Genomic DNA, 9,655 nt, shown 5'->3' on the forward strand with positions numbered 1-9,655 from the left:
ACAGTGCAATGTTTTGTTCCAGATCAGTTTTGGATAACTTGTTACTGCTCTAATTAGCACCTGTTAAAGCTCAGTCTGCTCTGATTGATCAGCGTTTGTGGGTCTCTCACATTTGCACATTCAAGCTTTGTTCTGATCCAAAGTGTATGTAATCTGTCCTCTCTACTCCCTGCTCAGGGTATGTCAGTTAATGGGACAACGTAAAAAAACGTTGTTCAGTTCTTCCCCACACAGTTTATAGTCTCCTTCAAACTGAGCATTGTTTGTTCCCTGCGGTTTGTAAACTTACTTAACATGGCTATATGCCCTGTGCAGTCCAATTTGCAGGGACCAACTGGGCGATGAGAACCCTTTTCAATGTCATTGCAGCCGAGGAATGACTTTGACAGGATTGGTAAAGACACAATTTCTGGGTACGGGCTGTGTGCATTTCTCTGTGGATTGCGTGTTTTGATACTTTCACAGTATTGATATAGCACTTTGACCTGCTTTATAAAAGACATAGAATTTTGACTTTCCTAACAACACACCACCTTCAAACCTGAAAAATGATGCTATTGTTGATATACTGAAGTGGCTTTCCCAGGATAGTTACACTACACTACCATAAAATATAATTATCTTCTAATAGCAACACTTGGATTTAATTTCCATGGTTTGGTCACTCATTGTCACTCACCCAAGTTCTGTCTAGACTATAGACTGTCTCTGGTCAAGACAAAGACAAGTGTCTTGCCAACAGGATGTCAGCTGTCAGCTACACTTAATATCCCATGGAAACATCCAAAACAAACAAAACAATATTTCCACACACCCACGTACACTGAATGTTTAAAATACAGGTACACCACAAATTAGCCTACATGGATAAATTGCAGAAAATTAATATATGTAATAGAGTCAATGTCAGAATTGTTCTATAACCCACTGCATAAAACTCATCTAGTAGTGACCACGCTAAAAGTAATTTAAGCAGCCAGACATGCACAAACGGATTATTCAGACACCTCATCCATGTATCGAGGCTTCACCTGTTCTTGCAGCCTCACTGTTGTTTTCATTGGGATGGTCCCATAATGGTGATGTACGTATCTGTTTTTGAGGCTAAAGAGGCCTGTTCTGGATTTAGCCTTCCTCATACGCACTAAATGATATCCCCCTACTGTCTGTGTTTGCGTAAAATCTCAGGCAAGAGGAAGCAACTGTTTCCTGACAGCTAAAAATAGCAGGCGGTGAACTTTTGAATGGAGCTAGACTGGGCACTGCCTTACCTCTCGCACTTTGTCCGAGACAGCAGAGATGACCCTTACCCACCGCTGAATTTCAATGCCTTCAGAGTGATTGTCCAGCACAAGAGGAAGCTGGAGACAAACATAAATACATTATTTTAATATGGACACTTCTGTTTCTAAAAAATGAACTTGTAATTTCATCATTTTCAATGAACCCAATTTCTTCCGGACACAGAGGAAGTTACTAATGCCCCCCAACCCCCCTCCCTGGCGCCACTTTGTTTGTTTTGATGAGCAAAAAGGATAAGATGATACCAGCCAATATGCACTCTGACCAGGTAGCATTGTATCAAGAGAAAACCATTCAAATACATAGTGTACTCATAATTATGTTCTGTCTTGTATTTTGACAGAGGAAATAAAAAAGGTTCTTGTATTGTGCTGTAAAGCAATTGAAACTGATGCGATGACACGTCTTAGTGGGCAGAGAGTAATGTCTGGAAATCATCATTCATACTATTTTCTATCTGCTGAGCACTGCTTTCTCTTGCGGTCTTGCAGCCAGCTCACAACACAATAGGCTAAAGGTTCCAGGAAGCAGAACGAGGCCAAGACACAGAACTGCCAGAGAAGACATCCTTCCCTAGCGCAGGCATACATTCCCAACTTCCTCAAGGGTTTGATTTTCAACTGTTCACAACGTCATCGCTGTCCTTATTGCTCAAAGCATGGGGAAGCCATTCAAATCCAGTTATTTATAAACTATATGAATAAACTGACATGGCCCTGCAGCCTGGTATATATCGACCAAACTAAACAAGATGTAAAAATAAGAAAGTCCAAGGATAAGTCTGCTATCCGCACCAAGAATCTTGAGTATTGGATGACGAGTCTTTATGCAAGTGAAAATCATGGATCACTCTCTACCCTGGATTTCTGGGGTTCCTCATCCCCTAGGGAAGGGACATTGTAAACAAACTGTTGCCAACAGAGAAAGCCATTGGATTTATACACTGAATACAATTCAACCATATGGATTACATGAGAAAATGAATTCATCTTGGAAAAATGGCATGAAATAATAAGAAAAGGCATTTCAGCTTCGCTCACGGTCCTCTCCCACGGGAATTTTTCTGGATGAAGAGGAGGCTGAGGTCAGCCATTGTTGCTGTCTGTCTCGCTGTGGCCGTGTTTACTCTAAGTGCCCTGTGATTACTAAAGAAAGGAGTGTCTCTTCACTAAGTTAATTACAGCCCGTCTGCCAGCTCGGCTAATGCTCATGGCTGTTTCACATCACTTGTATCTGAAGCATGTTGGCAGAGCTGCAACACACTCTTACTGTAATTAAGTTTCTTGCAGATAAATAAGGCCCTGCTTAAATGTAATAAGGTCTTCTAAGCTACTTCTTCAACTGGCATTACTTCAGTCATGTTTGAGGTCATTTTGTTAGGTTTGCACATTGACATTTTTTGTTCCATCTGTGGAAGACCATACAGGCCTGGGAACGCCTCGTGGATCCCCCAGTTAGAGCTGGTTAATGTGGCCCAGGAAAGGGAAGTTTGGGGTCCCTTGCTAGAGCTGCTGCCCCCGCGACCCGACCCCAGATAAGCGGTTGAAGATGAGTGAGTGAGTGAGTGAGTGAGTGAGTGAGTGAGTGAGTGAGTGAGTGAGTGAGTGAGTGAGTGACTGAGTGACTGAGTGAGTGATCTTTACTGTGTTTAGAAAATTTGTAAATCCCAGATAAAGAACTGGAGTCGCAGCCATTAGTCTTATCATATCCATATTTATTAATGGATGTTTTTTTCAGCTATATTCTGTATTACTAGTACTTTTAATTATAATAACCACTTTACACATAATCATTTCTATATAACACTATATAACATGTTAATGCAGGGTGATATTGATATATTAAATATTCCAGGCTTTTAAAACATTAAAGGTCACATATTATGCTCATTCTTAGGTTTATCATTGTATTGTTCTTCTAGAACATGTTTACATACTTTTTCTCATACTGTCTGTCTCAATATAGCTGTATTCACTCTCTGTCTGAAACAGTCCGTTTGAGCACCTGTCTCTTTAAGAACCTATTCTGCTAAAGCCCAGTCTGCTCTGATTGATCAGTGTTTACAGGTCTTCAATATCTGCACTCTCAGCAGATAGAAATAGTTGTACAGGAGTCCTGACAGCTCGTTTAAAGGCACAGTTTCTGAATATTGGCTGTGTGCATTTTTCGTGGATTGGGCAATTTGATACTTTCAAAGTATTTATGTAGCTAACCTGTAATCTACACAATTGCCTCCTTCTAATGCAGTGGGTTCTTTAACATTCCCAGAGAATGATGTAGTAGTATCATTTGGACTTTATTTACCTTCGACACAAATACAGTTTGCATTTCCCTGAGAACTATTTGTCCCACCCTGTGAGTCAGAGTCCTTGTAAAAATACAACTAGCTGTTTATCAACTGTGAAATACCTTAAACACTGTGTGATAGGCCTGTGAGGGCTTGTTGATTTTCTAACCAGATGTGATTTGAGCGCAAACTGTTGATAGAGTATGAAGTCAGACATATGAGGGTCATGTTCTTGATATAGAGATGAAGCTGTGTGGCGATGCAATGAGGGATATTAGTAAATTATAATAACTCTAGAACAGTAGAGTCTAGTAAACATATAAAAGGCAGACCATGAAAATATGATGACATTTAAGGACATAAATAGCTTTCTTGATATAGGCTACGTGTGACATTTTCACTTTCCAAAATGTGAATGTGATTTATTTCATGGCTCTGTCACATCAATCTTGTCAACAAGATTAATGCAACGCTTATATGTCACTGCTTTATAAATACTTTTTCAAACATCATATCCTGCCAAATACTATATATTGCCTTATGCCAGCTTAACCTCAAGTCACCCAGCCGGCAGTTGGCTCAGTCATGATTAGCCATTGAAGATCTTTCCAAATAAGCTAATGTACATGGCAACACCCCAGATGGGACGCATCCAACCACAGCTCTATACTGGCCTTTCCTATTCATAAACTAAATGGATAGCTGCCAAATTAGGCCAAGCATTTCACTAACCATTAAATAATAGGCTGTAACTTTAGGCAATGAGCCTTGGCACATATCCACAACCTGCTGAGGGCAACTACTGAAGGTATTATTTATTTTCAATAGTTTTTGCTTTATACATATACTATATTGCCAACACTGACCAGTCGGAAGAGCTTGAAAAAGTCGACATTGGCGTAGAATTTGTCCTCAATGATCTGTAGCCGTTGTGGGGTAAGGACGCACATGGCACTGCGAACAGCGTAGAGTCCTCGACGGCTGGGGAAGATGAGGAATCGCTCCAGCAGGGTCAGGCTGCAGGCAATGTCCTTTAAATGCAAGGCTGGAACCCCAAAGGCGAACTGGAAAAACATTGTAAGAGAACAGGAGATGCGTAGGTTAGGGTGGAAGGACCTGAGCATTTAAATACTGATATCATTACACTGCGATTCCTTTTATTGAACTTAACAGGTTAGTATTCTCTATTCTGTTTCCTGCATCAAAATGGCTTCCAAAATGAAAGAATTAAATAGTGAATTTGCTCCCTTTATTAAGTCGTCAGGCATATTTTGCATCTTCTATCAGTTAACTCTTAGATTAACAGGTAATGTTGAGTGAAAACTCCAAACTGCCCATTTGTCTAAATAGATTTGAATGCATTTGCTTGTGAATATGTTAAGATTGCGCAATGCAGCACCCCTGAGAATGAAAAGAGACTATTTGGTGGATGAATAGATTAAATCTAGATACAATGAATTACACAACCTTTAAAAGCTCATTCAAAGATGATGAATCATGTACTTCACATCACCATCACATAACCGTCATGAAGGCTAGAAACCACAGCAGAAGGAGAGGCTTCTCTGGGCAACTTAAGGTGATACTTGTCAGCTGGCCACGTGTCTGGATAAAGGGGCATTGTACAGTGTGTGTGCACCTGTGTGTAGATTGCCAAAGGGAGTTTTCTTCCAGCTGTTTTTTAGCATTGCAGATATCATTGAATCACAGCAGATGTTCCCAGAGCAACTACAGAGGGAGCAAGTCTTGTAGAATACTTTCTAGTCCTTAAAGATGCCCTATTGTACTACTTTTCAGGGTCATATTTAATAGGTGTACATGCTTTGATCTTTAAAAAAACACTATATTTCTCATATTGTCCAATGCTGCAGCACCCATGCAGAACCAGTGTGCTCTGATTGGTCAGCTGGTCTGCTCTGCTGTGATTAGTCAACTGTTTATACTGCATGCAGGAAAATCTTACGTCCCTTACCCTATACGGAATAAGTTACCTCAGCAGCTGAAATCACGTCTATATGGAAGCTAGCCATGTTAGCTACGCAACATGCTAACATTAGCTTTAACAGCTTAACCTCCAAAATAAACACCAAAAAAGCAAGTGGCCGAACTTACATCTTACAGTTTGCGTAATAGCATGATCAAAAGGGAAGTTAGGATTCTTCTACTTAGACAAATTCAGGAAATTCAAAGAAATCGCTAATACCGACCGAGACCCTAGCGTTCAGCTGAGCACAGCCAACCCAGACGGCCGTCAGGGCTAACGTCTAAATGCAAGTACTTCATTATTTGATGCTTTGGTATTATTTAACAAGACTATAAAACATTAATCGATCAGAAAAGACAGTAAAGCATAATAGGTTATCTTTAACATAAGAACTGATCTATAATGTGATGTGAAAGATAAAGTGATGGGTCAAGGCTTGCAGATGGTAACAGTCTTGTCTTCAGTGGCTGTGTTTTTGACATGAAGGTCTCATTTTGTATGTGTGTCTGTGTGCCTGCGTACCTGTTCGGGCCTGATTTGGGCATTGACTAATTGATACACCACAGACTCTGTCAGAGGAATGTCTCTCAGCAGGAATGAAGTCACAGTCTCATCATCCTTGAGGATAGTTTCCACCTTTACTCCTCGGCCTAAATGGAGAAACAGAGGCGGTTTATGCTTCAGGATACCACCAAAATGAGTATTTACCCTAACTCATTGTGTCATATGTGTTCCACATAAGCACACTGTTGTCGATAGCAGATAATGTTCATATATCAGGCAAGTTGTTACAAATCTGTTGCATTTAAGGGATATGAAGACAGGGCGAAGACACCTCTGCACTGTGTCATTGTTTTCAGTGGCCTGTCTGTGCATGAGTGAAGTTTGCTCTGCCAAGCAAAGTGCTAGTGTGGCCTGCTTCCAGGTTCAGCCCTAGATTGACTAGACTTGTGATGAAATTCGCATGCACCCACTGGTAACAACACAGAAACCAAAGAGCAAATAGAGGAAAGGAAAAGGGAGAATATGGATTTGAAAAGTCCAAAGAATATAAGAACTTTACATGAAAATGACCTGTTTCTACCCAAGAGGTGGTGAGGAAAAAGTGTCATATCTGACAGACATGTTAGCTAACATAAGTAACGGCAAGATCATATCTCTCTGTTGATGGTAACTGCTGTTTTTTGTGGTGAGATAATGCAGATAAAGTGAATATGTATGAATCACTAATCACTGACACAAAGCTCCTTTTATTGTCATTTGTACACTTTGAGTCAGGTATGGATTAGTTTACTTTACAAGGGCTGGTTGGCTAGCTGTTTCTTCCAGTTTTTGTGCTAAGCTAAGCTAACTGACTGACTCTAGCTTCATATTTAAGGACAGATATGCTGTTGGTTATCGATCTTGTCATCTAACTTTCCACCAGAAAGCAAATGTGCATTTCCAAAGAGGTTGAACTATTCTTCTACGAATATTTGAGGTGCCATCACTGGCCATCAGACAGGAGGCCGTTGTTTTGGACTGCATGATTATGGGGAATGTACACCTATATACTAATGGACACAGGTGCAGTCACATATACACACACACACTAAAACACACTTGCTCATAATCAAGGGCCTTACACATGAAACGCCTACATCCACACACTAAATATGAGTCCTTTTTCAACAATTACATAACTCGGTTCTCAACATGATTCAGTTTTCTTTCCCGGGCCTCATGGGAACTCGTGTGGAATGTGGTTCCATATCTCTGTTAGCTCTGTTAGTCCATCTACATATTTCTCCATGAGAGTGGCAGCATAGAGAGCGGCCAGATGTAGTATTTCACAGGCTGGAATGCACTCTGCCTCGTCCCAACTCCCATCTTAAAGGTTTATTTTGCTGGGAAACACAGACAGTATAGATGTACATGTATATGTTGACATGGACAGAGAATTGTTTGCCTGGTGTCCCCTGAGATGGGATCAGTGTTTCAATGGTCTTTCATGCAGAGAGGAGCATGGATAGAGGACCAAATAAACAACACGCTGGAGGTGAAAGCAAGCAGCTTACGTTACGGGCCTTTCTTAAACCCATGTGCTGTAATCCTGTTAGGCTGCACATACATTCACCGACTGATGCCAAACTATATGAGCTATGGTGCAGTCTGTGATGAGGTCTTTGATCTGATGATGGTTCCAAGTTTTTAAAAATCATTTCCCTTATGATTAATACGCCAGGACCCCTACAAGTTTCAGAATGTGTCAAAAAAAACCAACAAGATTTAGGATAAGAAAGTACAAGTATCTGGAACATCCAGGAACGGGACAGGAACAGATTTATATAAACGTCCACGTGAAAACTTTAGCTGAGAAATGCAGAAAGATGATTGTTTTCTTCCTGTCACATCTGCTCCAGTGAAAGAACTAAACAGAATAACCGAGCTGACGTTGGGTTTGCCTCTATAGACCTTAATGTGTTTGTGCAGCATGTTGATGAAAGGCTGGAGCGCTGACCTGAGATCTGTTCAGGATGAGTGCGCAGGGTGTCCATGAAGTTACTCATAGCATTCAGTTGCCTCCAGAGGGGACCGAGCTGCAAAAACTCTGGGTCACTAAAAAGAAGCTCCTGAGCATCTGTGTAGAACCGAGCCAGTCTGAGGAGCAAGGTCGAAGAACAGATGACACGCATTTAGTCTTGTTTAACAACAGATTAACAGCAAATGCATATGAGGCTTTGAAACCAGTGGAGCATAATCCAGAGACATTTAAAGATATTCTCCTTCACTGTGTAACGTAATTCTGCTCTTTCATCTCAGATCAAATGATTCATAGGAATTCAACACATGTGGCTTAAAGAGACCTCCCTCTGCCAACCCAGGGTGATGCTTACAAGGAGTTGTTGTAGTTGGACACCAGGCCGGGAGATTCACCACGGGTGGGGTGTTGAAAACAAGGGTTGTTGGCATTACAGAAGATCCCCTGGATCCATGGCAGGACCCCTGCAGAGGGCATGGCCTTATTGGGGAAGTGGCCTGAGGTAGAGGGGATGGTCACAAGTTATTTATGAATAAGACATATTTCTCTCTCTGTGGAGTTCTGATATTTTCTGCTTAAGTGTGGTCTGCTTACATTCATGTTGACGGTAGAGTGGATTCACTCGTCTTAGCCACACTAGCCCCATGAACAGCATAACAGGCCACATGATCTCCATGAAGAAACGCACCTGATTGAAGAGTATAACAAACTTTTAAAATCTTTTCTCAAAAGGGATTTAAATAGTTGGACCACCAGACAATGCATTTAGGTAGGCTGATAGTTTGATGATTGGTAAACTGTGACAATAGGAGCATTATGTTCTCACTCGATAATGAATCACCCTTTCGTGCTGTACGTTGCAGCTGGAAAATATAATGAAGTCACACATCAGTAGCTACAGTAAAAAGTATGCTATATGATATGTTAAGTCACAAGACAATAGCACAACCTTCATTTTGTAGGTCCATAAGATATTTTCATAGAACGTGACCTTTGACTTCCATCAATTTTGCAACATTGCTAGTGTCCATTTTAAGCATTAAAGATACATTCAATTAGTTCACCTCAAAATGTAATTATGAAGTTATTCCTATAATTCAGTATAGTGCTTTTGCATTATCCATAACATAAACATATTGCAGTAAATTCAGTAAATTCATATCATCTGAAAAATAATTACACCTGAAGACTCACGGCTCACAGGAATGAATATTGATGATAATAATAATATTGTGTTATTGATGGATGAGGGGATTTTACCCTCTGCCTCCTGCGGATGGTCCAGTTCTTCCACAGTAGGAGTTTCACTTGCGTTCCTGCCCCCATGGCTCCTCCTTCTCACCCCCCCCAGGGGCTGGCACCAGCGGACAAGCCTGTATTCAAACAGTCCACGATACCCTAAATGAGGCTACCTCGTGTTTAACAAAACATTAAGAATTCACAAGATAATTTGCATTTGGAAAGCGTGTGGAAGAACTCATGAGTCCACCCATAGATGTGTCCATCCATTCAGCCTGCGAGTGCTCCATATGATGGCTAGTTATAGCTCTGTAATGAGGTT

General features: G+C 40.9%; 1 protein-coding gene across 1 annotated transcript in view; it reads right to left on the reverse strand.

Annotated features, from left to right (window-relative positions):
* The window catches only part of LOC310963575 (retinal-specific phospholipid-transporting ATPase ABCA4-like), a gene marked incomplete at its 5' end in the record, with an annotated part of 34,307 nt that extends 24,887 nt beyond the window's left edge, over positions 1-9,420 (reverse strand). Inside the window, 7 exons of the mRNA XM_083936442.1 lie at positions 1,272-1,361; positions 4,456-4,653; positions 6,096-6,223; positions 8,074-8,213; positions 8,450-8,591; positions 8,689-8,782; positions 9,355-9,420. Of these exons, the coding sequence (XP_083792568.1) occupies positions 1,272-1,361; positions 4,456-4,653; positions 6,096-6,223; positions 8,074-8,213; positions 8,450-8,591; positions 8,689-8,782; positions 9,355-9,420 (858 nt within the window). The remainder of the gene's footprint in view (positions 1-1,271; positions 1,362-4,455; positions 4,654-6,095; positions 6,224-8,073; positions 8,214-8,449; positions 8,592-8,688; positions 8,783-9,354) is intronic.
* Positions 9,421-9,655: the final 235 nt, after the last annotated feature.

The sequence above is a fragment of the Echiichthys vipera genome (assembly GCF_963691815.1).
Source record: "Echiichthys vipera genome assembly, chromosome: 21".
In the NCBI taxonomy this organism is placed as follows: domain Eukaryota; kingdom Metazoa; phylum Chordata; class Actinopteri; order Perciformes; family Trachinidae; genus Echiichthys; species Echiichthys vipera.